At 41.6% G+C, this 17,911-nt stretch overlaps 1 protein-coding gene across 7 annotated transcripts in view; it reads right to left on the bottom strand.

Moving 5' to 3' along the window:
* Positions 1-17,911, bottom strand: part of SGCD (sarcoglycan delta) — a 333,594-nt gene that overhangs the window by 10,679 nt on the left and 305,004 nt on the right. For all 7 annotated transcript variants that reach the window (XM_040573134.1, XM_040573139.1, XM_040573136.1 and 4 more), the window contains one exon: positions 98-221. In XM_040573134.1, coding sequence (XP_040429068.1) covers positions 98-221 — 124 coding nt within the window. The remainder of the gene's footprint in view (positions 1-97; positions 222-17,911) is intronic.

Here is a 17,911-nt window from a genome sequence, read left to right as displayed (position 1 = left end):
GTTTCAAATGGAGCTGCTAAGTGAATCTGGAGGTTATAAATCTGCAGATCTGTGGCTTGCTTTGCTTTTGCCATAAGGCTTGACACTCTTCGCTTACCTCTCCATCTTTGGATTCCAGCCTGAGCTCTGTCCTGCATGTGGCTTTCAAGCTGCCGGCCTCAGCGTTGATCTCAATGCCTTTCGGAGCCTCCATCACCAACGCACGTGTAGGTGATTCCAGTCTGCAACAGAAAAGGGAGTTACAAAGCCTGCTGGGTTCGATGTGCGTGCTTAACCTCAGGCTCGAACAGCCTGGCTGCCCATTGCAAGGCAGCTTAGGACCTACTGAAGTTCAGATCCATGCCTGGTTTAGTCAGTGGAAAGCAATCATATTGAAGAAATCATGGTAAAATACATCACAAATTCAATTTGCTAACAATTCACATCAACTTTGCTATGCCATAAATTCTGGAATGAGATGCAAGGTGCAATAAAGCTTCCCCTGTGATCAAATCCCTCATACACAACCTCAGATTTGTAACTAATGAATACTAATGGGGGCTATTAGCAAAGCAGCGTAGCTACACAGAGAGTGCAAGCACTTTTCCTCCTGAAACCACTGCTTAAACAGGAACAAATTCATTCTCGACTCCCTATAATGTGAAGTACAGGAAAGTTTAATGACATAAAAAAACTGATTAAAAAAAAAAAAAAAGAAAAAAGATGCAGACACCCCCAAATTCTTTGTCCTCAGTCCTACGCTCACATCACAGTGCTCACAGCCAGCACACTCTGCAGTGCTTTGACCCCTCCTAACTGTGGATATGCCAGAGAGATCTGACAACCCTATTACAGCACTGGCTAAACACCGCCAAACCTTTTAGTTCAGGCAATTGAGGTTAATGCTTTAAGATCTAGAAGTGCAAGGTTCAGTCTTTCTTGCTAATTATTCCTTCACAGGTCTTGTATTATACTTGTCTCTTCTCTTCTTTATAAAACAGTCTCTTATTACTTTCTGTATTGAAAATAATAATAAAAAAACATTTCATTCTCTTCAGGAATGTCCTCCTAGTTGATTTTTATCACAATTTATTTACTGTACATCAGAAAATCCAGGCTATGGTCTCACCAGCTGAAGTGAGCAGGAAGACTTGAACAGAAAAGCCTCTGCTCGGAGTGCTTTGGTCAGGCAGCAGCGATCACGGTGACAAAAGCAAAACTCAAGGGTAGAAGCCAACACCCAGCTTTCTTGGGCATCTTTTAGGATTTGCTTGCATTACTGCAGCAGCACTTCAGCTGCTTCTCTGCTCTTCATATATAATCATTTGTGCCAGTAAGCGTATTCTTAAATGGACTCCTGCTGGTACTGAGACAACATTATGGGAGACAGGGAATTTGGCTGTATTTATTGCAGCCAACAGTTCAATAAAGCAGAGGCATGGTTTCCTCCGTGTGGCACTTTCCAAGTTATGACTTTCCCTCTTGTTGGTGTCTTCATATTGCTGGGTTTCAAACACCTTCCCTTAAGACCCCAAACTCATCCGTAATTTCCTGGCTGACTCAACTAAATCTAAATTTCAGAGAAGTGAGGGATATACAGCCCAAGGAGCAAGCACTGTCTCATGGTTAGCAGCCTCTGCACAACTATTCTGAGATGCTTTTTGTTTGCTCTCCACAGGGAAGTTACATCCTACATAAACCTTCTTCTGATCTCTCTGCTGGTATCACCCCTTGGCTGTTTCCTGTATGAGGAACCTAAGGTTAAAACTGCTGGTACTCTTTTCTTTTTCTTTATTTTATTTTTTATTTTTTTCCTGATTGAATTGCAGATTGCATAGAAGAAAAAAGCCTTCAAGCCTGCAAAGAATGACTGACATGAAGTAATGCTACCTGGGCTGTGATTCCCTCTGACCTTCCAATTGCAATAGCTGCCTTTCCAGTATCTGTTAGAATTTCTTTATGGTAAAAAATAGTCATAGCACACAGCCTTAGGGCTCTGGCACATGCACTCTGGTGGCTTTCATTACGGTGGCCTAACACGCTGTCCGCACCACATTTTCACTAGAGATTTCTACCCCAGGATACAGTGTGCTCTTATCCTTGGTGGTACAGCCCACAAGCTCGTGTCTACCCTGAAAACTAAGGACCCTCTGCTTGCACTGAGCCCCCAGGATCGAGATGCCACGGCTGGGATGCAGGCACACATTCCCTCCTGCTGCCTCTGCTCCAGAGGCAGGATCCTCCGGAGGAGAAGCAGGTGGCTGGGGCCAGTGATGTCTTAAGTCACTGTAGCCAAATTCACCAGAGGATGTGTCCAAACCCCAAGACAGCTGAGCTAATCCGAGGATAAAATAATTCCCAGGAACCATGGCCATACAATTCTTCAGCTCTCCAGCATCCTAGTGGTTCTTCAATTTCTTTGATGTCTTGGCTGTCTCAACATATTTGTTCATCTGTTAATCTTGTAGCTCCTCTGCCCACTGAGACATAAATCTTGTAAGTGCAAAACAGCGCTCAGACACCACAGTACAAATGCACTCATCTGCAGCAGCAGTACTTGAGTCCTGCCCTTTGTGGAAGCAGCCTCTGACTCTCCCACCAGTGCTCTGCTGGAGTGTGTGAGGGGCTGGGAAATAGGAGAATAACTTCCCATGATGGGGGGATCGAGAGGGGACCTTCTCCTTCCATACCTTCCCTTATGCACACAAGTCCTTGTAACACCAAAATGAGTTAAATTTGTGCTTTGAACAAGCTAACAAGCGCCTGGGAGTCTATTAGATAACATTGCCCCAAAGTTTTAATCTCTTTTCATGTCTAACAAAGAGAGTGAGTTATTCTCCCTCCTCCACCCAACAGAATCCTACAGGCAGGATAACAGCACCTTAAAAACAGTGATGAAAACCCATGCAATTTTAGACACATCCTAGTCCCTACAGAGCTTCTTGCACCCTGGAGACACATATATTCCTCTCGAGCATCTCCTGATAGTCCCTGGTGTGATGTGGGACAAGCACTCAACACCAGGGCTCTGCTGGTGGTCCGTAACCCACTGACTCCCTGCAGCCCCCCGTGTGTTTTTAAAGTTAGCTGAGCTGAGCCCTCCACTCTTGTCATCCTAAATCACTAGTTCAGACAGCTACAATCTTGCTGACATGCTGAATTAACCAAAATCCATCCCTTTAATACTAAAAATATCATTTTGAAGCCCAGAGCCTTTTTTTTTTTTTTTTTTTTTTTTTTTTTTAAGAACCTTAAAACTATGGAAATGAATGCAAGTACTTGATCAGCAAAGTGCAGCTCTTCCAGTGCTGAGAACCTTGTGCTTGCAGCCTGAGTGGTTTTGTACTTATGCTGTGGGTTTGAAGCCTTCTCTCTCTTCTCTCTCACACCTGTCTGACAGTGGTGTAACTCTACTGCTTGCAAAGGACTTTTGTCCCAATTTATGCTACTGTAAGCAAGGACAGAAAGGTCTTAATAAAGTTTTCTTTGTCATTAGAGGGGCATATGATTGCAAGGGATTTAATTTGATTATTTTCTGATTTCTTGAATGAATCTCTGAGACAGCTGTCTTTAAACCAGGAGCTGAAAAATCTATGCAAAGCCAGAGAAAGCATTTGAGGAGTTTATGCTCTAGGGGGTTTGAGTAATGTTTACCGAATACTTTCATTTAAAGCAAGTGTTTAAGAGACACTCTGCTTTTAAACCTAATTCTGTCTTCCAGAGCAGAACAAATTTGGAGACTAATAACGAAAGAAAATGATTTAGCGATGAACAGATAATTTGTTGAAAATCAACATTTGTTTTTCAGTATGATACTCTGGAGTTTTCAGTAGGATTCACATCCGGCTGGGTGTAAGCCTGTACTTACAGCAGTAGGCTGGAAAAGTGGCTGCATGAATATAGATTGTTTCATTATTTGCTCCTGCTCTTGAATTTTCCATCCCAGCAATTGCCACATAAGCCCTTTTTATTGACCATGGGTGGTGCTTATTTTTTTGCTCCAGTGTCTTGAAGACCAGCCTCTGACCTCTCTGCCAGAGCTGTGCAAAGAGGGTAAGTTCACTGCTATCCACAGAGTTACGCTGATTTCCAAACATGACAAATTCAGAACCGAGATAAACTGCTTCTTCCCACTACCATAAAGCTGTTCCCATCCCAGCTACCAACCTCCTGGTAGATGGATGAAGGGTCTCCTGTCTGGGTGATGACCTGCATCAGGGGAACCTTTCTTATGGGTCCCTGGGTTTCACGCAAGCCAAAAATTTTAAAAGGAAAGTAAAAGTAAAAAAGGAAAGTAAAAGACACAAGTAATAGGATTTTCAAAGCTATCAAAAAGCCCACAGTCCACGATCTTATTACACCAGGCATCAGGTACTTTTGAAAATCCCATTGAGCATCTAAATGCCATAACAAATCTGACCCTTAATCTCACTTTTTAGTTCTGCAACAGAGGTAATAGCACTTCCCAACTCCACGGGGAGAATGAAAAGAAAAATATATTAGTGGTTGTGAAGCGGTTACATACTGTAATAACTGAGGCCAGGTAAGTACCATAGCCAAAGATAGATGGCTGGCAGATGGATAACTGATCTTTCCAAAGCTGCAGTATTAAGCTCTTGCCTTCATCAAAAATACCGTTCCTCCCACTGAGCACACTTGACCTGCATAGCAATGTGCAGGATGATGTATGCAGGGGAAGCCTTCCTCCAGCTCACCATGCTTAATGGACAGTGCTAAATGTGCCTCTTAAGCCCTCTTACTCAAACCTATCACCAGAGCAGCTCTGATTTTAAAGAGAGGTTGACGGCTTGTGTGCATCTGGTAATGAACCCCCCTCCGGCTATCGCTGGAAGTTCTGTGGTCCTGGGAGTCAGCAGGAGAGCAAAATTCTTGGTGCCATCCCCACTTTGTTTTGAAAACTTCAGCAATAATTTAAAGGAGGTCAGCATATGAGTTTGTATTGCGGTTCCAGTTAAATTCATTCTCCTGGAAAGATCATTACTTGCCCAGATTTCTAGGTTTCATTTCCTTCATCATAAACAGCCATATTAATCACTCCAGCAGCATGGATTATATTTCCTTCTTGTCCCTCTCCTTTCCTCACTCCCCTCCAGAATAATCCATCGCTTGCCTTATGATTATGAATGACCTTTTGAATATGGGGAGAAGAGAGGATATTTCGGATGTGAGGGCAGTAACACTAGCAGCTAGGGGCTGCTCATGTGCTTCCAATAAAATGGATATCACTTCCTTAAAAACAAATAAAAGTTTAATGTAAATAGTTCAGTGGGAAAATACTCATTTGGGTCCAGCATTGATACAAACAGGGCTTGTAATTCACTGGTAAAATACAAGGAATGGCCTCAAGCTTCAGAAGTTCTTGTCCCCAGCAGGGGATTTTTTTTGCATTAGCCACAAACTTGCTTGCAGTGTGGAAATGGAAAGAGAAGTTTGCTCTCAGGAGGTGAGGAGCATATGATGCAGCAGTGTGGTAACATGAGCTAATTTAATTTTGCTTAGAAACCTCTGGACTGAGAATAGAGCATGTATTACTGCAGCTGTAGCCCATTATTTCTAATGACTCTAATTATTTCTTATGGTATCCATCTGACCAGCTATAAGATTTCACATTGAGCATAAAATTAGCCAATGTTACCACTGTGTCTGCTTACATCTCATACAATTGGTAAATTATGCTAGCAAGTAAATGTAGAGCTCCATCAATTTGCTGGTAATGAACCAGTATCTCAGGCTGAAATTTGTTTTCAGTTTTAACTCCCTTGTTTCGATGAAATCAATGGGATCACCTATTCCCAGTGACTTATACTTCTGACTCCATTATTTGTGTTATCTTACACATATCTATTTATAGAAGAAAACACGATACTTTTCTCTCCATTAATTGGAAGGTAATTAGCTTTTACTGAATTGAAAAGAAACCATGCTAAATTTCAATTTCCAGAATGCTTTTAAACTTATTATTATATTTTTTTTTTTCATTGCCTTAACTCTGCTTTGTAGTGGAACAGAAAATGTTTGACAGAAGAAATAAGGGGCTGGATCTGGGTCTCACCTGGTCAAAACCTAACCTGAAGTTCAAGCAAGATCTTCTAATCTTACATGGAGCAAAAGGCTCTGCCGTGAGCAATTCACTTCTTGCCCAGACTTCCTTTCTCCTGGAAGACACTGCTATTTCATGAGAACAAAATGAGCTAAAATATGGTAATGACACCAAGCTTAAGATAAAATAGGAAAAGAGAAAAAGAGAAAAAAAAAAAAAGGAGCTGGCCTTGGTACATCAGAATGAATTGTTAAAATAAAAAGAAGAAAATAAACAATCTCTCTCTCCCTCTCTCATTCCTAACCAAGATACCAAAATTTTGACAAAATATGTTGTCGCATATGGCACAGTACAAAAGCAGCAAGTACTCTGAAAGCTTACAGAAGTATCATCACTAATAATAAAATATGTATCCCTGTTATTTATTCCCTAGCATTGACATAAATCTTGTTTTCAATTACACTTTAATGAAGCACACCAATTACTGTTTGAATGGGGACATCTGATTATAGTCTCAATCAACAGAAATAAATCTTGCTTATGAAAGGTTTCCAGGGTATTTTCTTTAGGAACATTAATTATGGAAGTAAACAAGGATATATTATTATCACGGCACTCAATTGTAAATCCCGGCTCTAGCTGTAAATACTTCTTCGTTTGACAGCAGGCATCACAATACAGTTTCCAGTGTTCATGCTGCAAATCTGTTAAGTGACAATTCCAGAGCAGCCATATTCTAAAATAGATTTTTATGGCCTGATTTTTAGCCCATCTAATTCCTACCATGATCTAGAGGACAATGAATGAGAATTCTTTCAGCTATCATGCACAAACCATGGTTAATTCCTAAGGAAAATCCAATTAAACCTGTCAGAGACCTGACAGGAGCAGAGGTCTAATGATGCTTTATTGGAAATTACACTTTTCTAATTGAGCCAGAGATAACTCTGGTTCAAATGGCAAGGGGTGCAACAACTTGCTTCTCTGTATTTGGACAACACAGACACCAGGGAGATTTTGTACAATGACGAGTGAAGAGAAAGGAGAAGAAATTGAGAAAATAATGTGAATTGCCCTCGTGCTTAAAATTTGAGCTGCAAATATTGTGTTTAGTGAACTTTTCCTAAACAGAGTCCATGCTGAAATAATACCCTTCTGACAATATAACAGAAATACCTTAAACTCCTTCAGAGTTTATGATTCTGGGAGGAAGGGTAATTGAGTAACATGAGCAGCCTGAAACCATTACAAAGACGCTCAGCTAATATTGAAAGATTTGAGTGGGTCTAGAGAAATGAGAAACCAAAGAAGTCTGGAGGTGCGGTAGAGCTCACAGGAGCGCACTGCTGGCAGCACTAAGTGGGAGAGAAGCAGCTTTCATTTCCCTCTGAAAAAATGTCATCCCTCAGCAAAAGGAAAAATTTGAGCATGCCATTCCACCAAGAACACTGCAAGTCCCCTGTTGTAGTCTTCCAGGACACTTTGCATACATATAATATAGCTGCAGCTTATTCAGAGCACTAAAAAGCAGTAAAAACAGAAAAACATGGATGAACTAAAATACAATTGTAAAATATTTGTGACTGCCTACCGTGCTACAGCATTGGAATTGCTGAAGGAGATGTAATTATGCAAAGTTGTCCTAAATGTTGGTGTTTCTTTTTAAAGTAATCTCTGAAATGGTATACAAGAAGCCAAATATAGTGGCCAAAAAGAGAGATCAAGCAGAAGATATCAAATTAGTCTAGGGAGAAAAAAATCGTGTAATACTATTGAGATCTAGTTTCATTATGAACTAGCAATGGGGAAGTGGTGAAGGTTAGAAAGTGTCAAAGAAAAAAGTATGAGATTAATGTTTAACGAAGTAGAGGAATGACTGAGAAAATTAAAATCATCTGGTTAATTAAAAAATTCTGTTGCTTATAAATCAAGGAAGGAAATTATCATAGAAATTGGGAGACAGTACAAAATGATGTGCAGTAAATACAGATGTGGTTGAAGACGATGATGTGTTTAAGTGGGCAGGAAAGGGGATGAGGGATGCAAAATGAATCGTTCCTATTCTAAGTGTAGAGACGACTGCAACGACACTCTCCTCACCCGGTGGGTTGTGAGCAGATTGGTCTTGCTCCGAATCCCTACTGTGCCTGACAGACCTGAGCAGAGAGCTGTCTGCAGGATTACCTCCATCCTGCCGTGCTCAATCTTTCAGCCTTAATTGATAAGCTCGAACACCCAGAGCCATTATGGGGCCAAGTGATGGGAAACCTCCACACAGCCCGGTGGGTGCCGACGCTGGAGGCACGGTGACAATTTTCACTCCTTGGCAGAGGTGTTATCAGCTGGGAGCATAGGGGTGACTGATAAAACCATGGTTGTAGGTGGGACTGAGAAGATCCAGCCTGTAGAATATAGCCCTACATATTGATGTGATCCAGCCATAGGAGACGCTATGAAATACAGAAGCAAAAAGTCTGCTCTGGCTGGAGGAAAAGCAAGGGACAGATGTCCCCTCTTCTGGCACAGTCAGAAGTGGGACAGTAAATGACATTATCACCGAGTAGTTGAGTAAGAGCTGGGAACTAAACCACTGCACTCTTACTGATGCCCTTGGCTGGAACTTAAGAGCCTGTTGTTGCTTTTATTACAAAAATCTCACCACCATATGTCTCCTGGCACAAGGTTACGTGGCCTGGGTCAAAACTGGTCAAGTAATGGCCTCAGGCTGGAAATTCCTTTGTGGGGGTGAGTGTTAACTGGGCAGTGCCAAGCTGTAGCAAGGCATGCCTGCTGCCCACAGCTTCTTTGTGCTCTCAGCATGGCCAAGGGACAGCCTCAGGAGTCAGATGTGCTCCAGCTACTCCATAAACCACCTTCTTCTGCGTGTCTGCTATACCTTGTTATGTAACTTATTGCAATAAAATAAAACAAATTGAAACAAAATAAAATCCTCCTCCTGTCGGGTGCATTAATGAGCACACTCATTTCACACATGGACAAAATTAATTACTTTTTATGTTACCATAATTGCCTAAACCACAAATGCATTTTTCAGAAACAAAGGTTGGGCTGGTGTAAGTTTCTAATTACAGGTTGAAAGCTTCTAATTAAACGACATAAATTGGAAGAAACCTTTTCAGCCAGAATTACAGAAGAGGCTGCTAAGATTGGGTATTATCTTGATGTACTGTCACCCAGCCAGGGAGAAGATAAAGAAATAGAAACAGAGCACGGCAGCTCTTCAGCTGTGCCACTGGCACCACTTAGTAGCTAATATCATCAAACTGCTGCCATCAGGAACATGGAGAAGATGAGCACATCGCAAAGATGATTTGGGGAGACACTAAGTTTCCTACTAACCCTGAGACACTTGAGTGGGGAGAGGGATAGCTGTGTTGTAGCCTGGAGGTAACAGCTGAGGCTTAAATGGTCTTTTTCCATTTCCAAAGGACAGAAGGACATTGATTTAAATAATAAGCCACACAAGGCATATTTTTCAGGCTAGGTTATTTCAAAGAGCTCTAAGGATGCCAAGTATGAAAGGCTGGCAAAACGCAGCATGACTTGGGCAGTTAGAGAGCAGGGTGCATGAAGGTATGCTGGCTCCAAGACACCCTCATCACTCTGCAAGATTATAGTAAATTGGATCTGGTCTATGTGAACGGGCACAAGTGGTGTATTAGCTCTTGGAGCACGTAATGAAGTTTATGTTGGCTTCTGGATGGCTGCAGGAGGACAACTGCTACCTGAATTGGCATATAATTAGAAAATCCAATGGAAAGATGGTACTTGAGTCAGATAAAACTTGCTAGATTGACCCATTAAGTATTTATTAACCTAGCTATATACTTTGGGGTGACTTTAATGTGCAGTACAGGCAGCCATTGACCACTGAATCAATTTGGGCCAACTCTCTGCTCCTTCCAAGGCTTGCTTTTCTGTCCTATTTCAGTAGAAGACTTTATGATGCAAACTTTTTATCTTTTTTTTTCTTTTTTCTTTTTTTTTTTTTTTTCAGGGTGTTAAATAACCCTACTAAGCATGCTGTCACTGACAGAGAAAAATCACTTTCTCGTGATAACCCAAGTACTCAAATGATAGGGTTACTGGCAGGGGTGCAGTGCTATGCAAATATTGCAGTCATTATCACCAGTAGTTTGCATGCAGTCTTCTACATTGGGACTGTTTTATGAAGAGAAGAAAGGTTGATCCAGATTTCCATTTTAAAGTTCTTTTTGAAGTCTATCTATCATGGGATTTTTACATGCCATTTGGTCAGACATGAAGGAAACGGGTCAGGTAGATTAAAATCTTATGTGGACAGTGCACAGGTATAGCCTACAGTGCTTTCTGCAGTGCTGACTTATTTTTTCGCTTCCTTGATGATTTATTCTATTCCTTCTAAAAAGATTGGACTTAATAGTAAATTACTTACAATAAGAAATACAGAGATACCACAACTAGAAAGGATTTGAAATGGTAGAATATAAAACCTGCTGGAAAAGAGGTGTGTCTGCATGCATCATATACTTGGTGGTGATATCCTTTGGAAACACGTACAGACTGCCGTAAGTGGATTTGAAGAGCTTACTTAGCATGACAAATTGGCTACAACCTGGTGGCTATTTCTGAAAACCCATTTATAGACCTTCAGACACTGATACTCCTGTGGCATATTCATTCATTGTACAGTCAATTTATAATGATTCCACCAAATTAAATCTTTATTAACAATCTTATTGACTCTGGTTTTGACTTTTTGTCCCCTCTTTTAATTAACTGCAGTAATGAGACAAGCAACATCCAATATAACAACTGACCAAACATTTTGTTTTAAACCTGCAGTTTATTTCAAGGAACTTCACAAAAAAATGAAGGCTGAATTGCTATTTGCTAAATGTCAATTTTCACACTCCGCTGAACCTTTTCTGAAGCATGTCAACCACAAATCTGTAGTCATTTTTTCCCCTCTGATCAGAGCTATATAGAGCATGTAACAAATTTTCAGTTACTTTTCATTTTTATGCAGAAAAAGTACCATTTGCTGTCCCCAGTGTACTTCACAAAATGGTAAATATGCATAATTTGTAAATCTAAAGGGATGCATATGCCAAAGTTGTGGCCTCTTTCACAGTCACTATTTACACCAGCAATACAATTTGATATCTGCATGCATAAGGAGACGGGAATGACCCAAACTCCTCAAATACAACCCATTGCTATACAAGAATATGGCTCCATCCAGTTGTCTTGTGTACTGGGCTCCTGCTCAGAACTAGGGAGGTGTTTCAACCTCCACCAGCCCCAGCAGATGGTTCGTTGACAGACTTCCTCTGTGATTAGAGGGACTCCTCATGTTTGCAGCTGAAATTCCCTGCCCCTGCCCTGCTGCCTGGCAGACCCAAAGCAGCAGCATTTAATCACAAGCATCCACACCCTTCCTAGTACAGGCAACTATGACCATCCATAGATACAGAAGACTTGGCTACATGGAAAAGAAATACCTTTTACTGGGCCGATACCACTGTTGACCACTAAATTTCACCTAACTCTCCCATACTTATTGCTATTTGCTGAAGTTGGGATAGCAAAGTGGAATCACAAAATATGTTATCTATCTAAGTCAGGATACCACTGCTTGATAAGGATTTAACCAGTATCCCTAGCATGATTTCTGGCATATAACAGCCTGGATATTAGTTGCTCATTCCTATATCAAACCTAGCTGACCTGTCTTTGAGAAAGATAGTTAATTTTTCATATGCGAACACGGACCTAAGATTCCTCTACATCCCTCTTTACATTATAGCTCTGCTTCATAACCTATTTTGATAATACGGGAAATTTTCCTGTGAAGACTGTCCAACAGAGAACATGAATACATGAAAAATGAACACAACTTCTCTGGGGGAATGTCAAGAAAAAGCCAAGGAATGGGCAAGATTGCTGAGGACAGAGAGTGAAAGAGAAGAAACACTCCCGTGTGTGATCATTTCCGAGCCACACATTGGGCACTGTTGCCGTTTGGGCACTGAGGAGTTTTGCAAGGCAACGGGAGAGACAGGGAATATTCAAATAAGTTATTTTCCAAGCTCTTTGATAGCCTAGAATGAAAATCTTAAAGCCATTTCAGATTTCCAGCTAATTTCTTGCTTTCAAATATGCAAAGGAAAAATAGGTTGGGAAATGGTGCAGAGAAGAAAATAAAGGGATTGTGTGGGTGTGTGGAGGGAGGAATGAAGCACAGAGAGAAAGAGATCAAGTAATAAAAAAAAAGCCAACTTTCTGTAAATGAAAGTACAGAGATGTCTCCAAAGGGACTACTTTAATTCTAGGAATAGGATGTTTTGCAAATTCAAAGCATCAATTTATCTTTAGCTATAAATGAAACTGTTTTCTGTTTATCTTTCGCAAATAATCACTCCCAAGTAAAACATATGTTTTAAGGTACGGTTTGGCAGTCTTTCAAGAGAGATATGCTGGATGGTACTTTTAACTAAGAGACAGGCTGAACCTGGTGGTGGCATTTCACCATGGGAGATCACCACAGTGGCAGGGATGTAGGGAAACAACACTCCTGTCCTGCTCCATGTGGAACTGGGGGAACTGGAAACTACAAAGCAACACTACTTCACAGGTGCTTGTCTCAAGAAGCTGTGATCCCTGCTCTTGGCTGTTTACGCCAGCACCCATGCTGTAGATTGCTGATCCTTGTTTTAAGGTATAGAAGTCCGTTCTCCAGCTCCTTGGGTCAACACAGCCAAATGAGAAAACATTCAACATTTCTTGACTTCCATGAGGTTCCTTCACTCCTTCCTTGGGCAAGTCTGCATGTTGGCTGTAATAACCTTCCTTGTATGACTTTTTTTTTTCCTTTTCAGATAACAAAGAGACAATTACAGCTGCTAAGGGAGCAGGTCAAGCAGAGGTGAAATGAAATGGATTAAAAAAAATGAACCAATGTCATAAAAGCCTCAGTACCCCTCAGTGCCACAATCACTTCCTAGAACAGGTTTTTAGCTGGGAATTTCATTTCTTTCTACTCTATTTTTTGTTTTTAAAAAGAGAGGCAGGCAGGGAGGAGGACTGGCTTTGTGGTTGAAGCACTGAAATTCAATTTCCAGCCCCATGATGAACTGCCTTTGTGACCACAGGTGGGCATGTTCAGTGCTCCCTGGGTTTATTGCAGTGCAGCAGCAGTGGGGATGGCTCAGCACAGCCCAGGAGCAGTAATATACCCTTCTCCTTAACACAGCAAAGTGATACAGGCAATTCTTCACTGCTGATTTCTCCTAGTACCCAAGCCAACTCATTAAAAAACTTTCTCATAGAAGACTGCCACCTCCACTGCAGAGCATGGCCCTAAACCACTGCCTCCACACGGAACTTCACCAGATGGTTTCACATAGTGGGAATGCCCCCAGGTAGACAGAGGTAACCCCACTGACTTCCTAAGTACTGCCTTCAAAAGAAGTCAGTAGAGTTACCTTGGAAACATAACATTGGAAAGCAAATTTGATTCCAGACCTTTAATTCTTCCTTTGCCTGGCAAAAAAAAAAAAAAAAAAAAAAAAAAAGTGCAAGAGAAAAAAATAATCATGGTTATTATACTGCTTCAAAAACAGCAATCAAAACTGTAAGGTAGTTTCTTTTTTTTTTTTTTTTTTTTTTTTTCTTTTTCTCCAGAATTCTTTGGTTTTTCTAAATTGCCTGCACTCTTGTGGTACAGCTCAGCAGTCACATTAACACTATGTATTGATTGTCTCCTTGGTAGGCAGCAGGAGGGAAAATAAACCAGGCAAGAACTTAAAATCTGTTTGGGTTCCTCAAGTGCATGTGGAATCTGGACAATCTTCTGTGGGTGGCCACCATCCTGCTGAAGCTTTCCTGCTGAAATTACTACCACAGTCTCCATTCACATCAGTTGCCAAACACAGGCAATGCCAAGCCATCACTGAAGGCAGAAGCCAAGGTATCCTCCTCCCTTCTCTTTAAAATGTTGGTGCATTTCTATTCTTTCAAGCAAAAGGTGTATCACCATCTGTCACCATGACAAGTTTCCAAATGTTTCTTGCTTCCCATCGACACAGACGTGCTATACACAAAGGTTGGCACATCACACCCCTTGCACCAGGAACACTGAAATCTATCATTCCCTGCAACATCCCCATGTCCCAGCAGCCAGGAGCAGTTGATTCCTGCTCCAGAATACTGAATGCAGTCCTCATGTTGTAGCCCCAAGGAAATGAGGACTTCTGTGTCACCTCCACGCACCATGCTGAAGAGACACATTCAACACTGGACCTTCCAGTCCAAACCAGTACCACTTGCTAACGTTGCCCAGGGTGACTGCTGGGGTAAAGTACTGAAAGGAGTCACCTGAAAAAATTAGTTATTTGGACACTGAATATCAAGCCTACTGTATAAAGCTCAGAGAAATCTATATATCTGTATCAGAGAAATACAGATACTAAATTGCTGAGTCAAGGAAGGAGCTGGTCAGAAAGTAGCGGGGAAGGTGATAATTGAATTTTCTTTCCTGTGTTTCGATAAGGAATTTGTGACATCTGCAGTTATTCATATGGCACAGTGCCGGCATTCAGAGGTGGAGTGCTGACCGGGGCCCATCACTGGTTAGGGATTTGCAGTGGATTGATGCCAACTGCATATATTTGGAGAGTTTCCCAAAGCTTATATGTAGACACAAGTGAAGTGTTTCCTCTCTTCAGTTTCAGTGTCAGCTCTGGCAGAAATCCCCATAGCCGATTCCCTGTGGAGGAATTCTCACAGCTCCCAGATTCCTTCATCTGTATGCCTTTCAGTGGAATATCTTCCCCAGGGGGAAGGCAGTGCTCAGAACTGGTTACCTCCTGTCCCCCTCTCCAACACATAAGGGATGTACTCAATATTCATGACTCACCCCAACGATTCCCACAGACCTCTCTTTTTCCTTCTGTACTACTATAGAGCAAGTGACCTGCCCTCCTGCAGCCTGCAGAGCGCTGAGTACCTCTGCAGGGATGTCAGGATGTGCTGCTGCCTGCCCAGGGCTGCACAGCGCAGCGGGGGCTGGCAGGGTGCAGCTCTCCATCAGGGATGCAGAGAGAAACCTTGGGGACAGGTTTTGTCCAACATTACTGACGCTGACTACACTCTAGTATACTTCCACAGATGACAGTATATGGAGGATCTTTATCTCCTCTAAAGGATATCTTTTTTAAAGCAGTCACATCCTGACAGTCATGCTGCTTTAACTTTACTGCTCTAGTTAGAGGTATAATGTGGGGCGAGCTTCAAGAGATATAACTGGACAGGCCTGTTTTAATTGTTCCCACTAGACCTGCGGTCTGTGACCTTGGACATCTACAGAGCCATAAATACGAGCTTTGATTGCTGTTCCCATAGTGACTGGCAGGAAGAACACACTGGAGGGTGGACCAGGACTGCTTCAAGCAGGCAAGCAGCAACTGGAAATGATTAAGTTCAGAAGCTCTGGGGACACTAATGTCACTGCAGGCCAGTCAACCTGGAAGATAAACACTGCTGGGCACTGTGAAAAGGATTGTTATATTTGCTTTCCACAAAGACAGTGGACTAGGTTACACTGTAGGCACTTGGCTTGGCAAATGAGACCTCTTCCGAGGCAAATTCTCCAGTCATTTCTGCTGCTGGAGATGACAAAGCTACTAGTTGTGCCTGGGACTTCTGTGCTGTGAACACTTGCTGTCAAGGAGCAGGAACTCCAGCCCTTGAGCTCAGTTAAACCACGGGGCAGGCAGGCCTGATGGATGGAGAATGTTTCTACGTGGAACAACACTCGATGTGGGAGGCTAAATTATCCCACACAGTGCTGCCAGGTACCTGTGCTGTCCCTCTTCCAGTGCCAAAGCCAGTGTGGTTATTTCTGCATCGTGCACTCAGTGCTGTCACAGGGTTTGGTCGGGAAATGGCAGGATTCTGGCACCCTGCTCCGAAAGGGTAAAGGCCTGGTGGGTGCACTCAGGGACAGAAATGCAGCTTGTCCTGCCACTGTGACATCCAGCTCTCACTCTGCTTTGTGCTGTGAATACAGAAATAGAATTCAAATAGCTCTAAACTCTCCCATTTGAATATAAAAAAGGTAGTTTCAGGGAAGAAAAAGTGCGGACACATGCTGGTGGCCTGAGTATATATAAAAGCAGTTTGGGAATATTTATATTAGCACAGTGCACAGCAGGAAAAGTATAGCAGTACTAATGGCAAAGCTGCCAGTATATTTCTGAGTGACTTGCTTAATAGCACGGCATGGTGTGCTCACTGGCTGCCTGTCCACATGCTGCTGGGGCTCTGCACTCCACAGCTTCATCTGCTCCCTGGCGATCTGGGCCTGATACATCACAGAGGAAGGGAATTTCCACATGGTCAAACCTGGCATTGCCCACAGATCACTCAAAGTTATAAGTCTGAAAAGCAACACAGCCTCACCATCTGCATGAGTGTATTAAGGTTTGACACTGGAAATATGGTTCACCACTGGAGTCATTCTACCATCCAGGATAAAGCAATTATTCAGCTGGAAAGGAATGCTGAATCTATACTGTCTATATACCTCATGCACTACCCAAAGTCTGCAATTCATGTATTTTAAACTTTTCAGAAATTGCTACTGTGGTAACTTTAATGCCAAAATAAACCAGACAAACCAATAAAAGTAGTACAAGGCATCACTTCTCCCTTGCTACTCATTTTCAGGACTTTTACACATACACACAGTTCTGTAAAACAAAAAACAACAAACAAACAAATCAACAATGGTAATTCTGACATGTTTTTAAGATTACATGATCTCTTATTAGAAGCTTAGTGGCATGTCACAGGGAGACACTGTACCACTCTTATACAGTGACTGATTATCCTGGTCTCTTCCTGATGCTTTTAGCCTTTCACTGACAGCAGATTCCATCATTTTTCAAGTACTTGAGACAGATTTGCAAGGTCTGCACATTCCTATAGTGACCACAAACACTTAAAGCATCAGCTATTTTTTCCAAGTTTGGTTCCTCTTTTTTGTTTATTTTTTTAACCAAGTAGGAAGTGCCAGAATTGGCCAACATTCTTTTTTTTTTTTAAAACAACCAACTCGTGACCCTCTGATATTTACACAGTATATACTATCATATGCTGAAAAATAAGTACTATAAAAAATGAATCTCTCAAATTAGATGCTCAAATGCCTTAAGTTACTTTTGGAAATGTTGACTAATAATAAATAATTATTGCCTGCTCTTCTTCACTCTTAATTTCTCTTGTACTTTGAGAAGGTGCACTTTTTAAACTATAGAAAATGACACTCTTAGGAAGAACTCTGCATTTTTCTGACTGCAGCAAACCATAGTGAAAGTGGCTGATGGGTTCTGATGGGTAACACATACATGAGCAGCCTCCCAGAATACTGTTCTCTGAAAAGAAGGAAATTCTTCAGAAGTGGCCAGGTTATCTCCATAAATCAATACCACACTTCAAACTCCTGACAGCTTCTAAAAATTAAGGGACAGCATTTTTAAGAATTGTTCCTACAAAACCCTTGTAGTTATTCTTTCAAAAGAGCCATAATCTCCATTTGGGGAGTGAGAGAACCATTATGTGCAAGCGTATGATGGCTCAGTCAAAATTTCAGCCTAGATCTTGAAGGCTAATTTTGCTATTCGTCACTCTAATTAAAAACACAATGCAAACAAAAACAAACTTTTGTTTATATATATATATATATATATATATATATATATAAAACGGAATGCTAAAACAAAAGAGCATTTTATTTGTTGTGGAATCCTTCAGTCACACTGGCAGGTTAGCCAGAGCCATCACCTACCATAGGCTAGACTAGGAAAG

The sequence above is a fragment of the Cygnus olor genome, chromosome 14 (genome assembly GCF_009769625.2).
Source record: "Cygnus olor isolate bCygOlo1 chromosome 14, bCygOlo1.pri.v2, whole genome shotgun sequence".
Taxonomy (NCBI): domain Eukaryota; kingdom Metazoa; phylum Chordata; class Aves; order Anseriformes; family Anatidae; genus Cygnus; species Cygnus olor.
The sequence above is the reverse complement of the archived record's forward strand: the minus strand, read 5'-3'. Positions and strand labels throughout refer to the sequence as shown.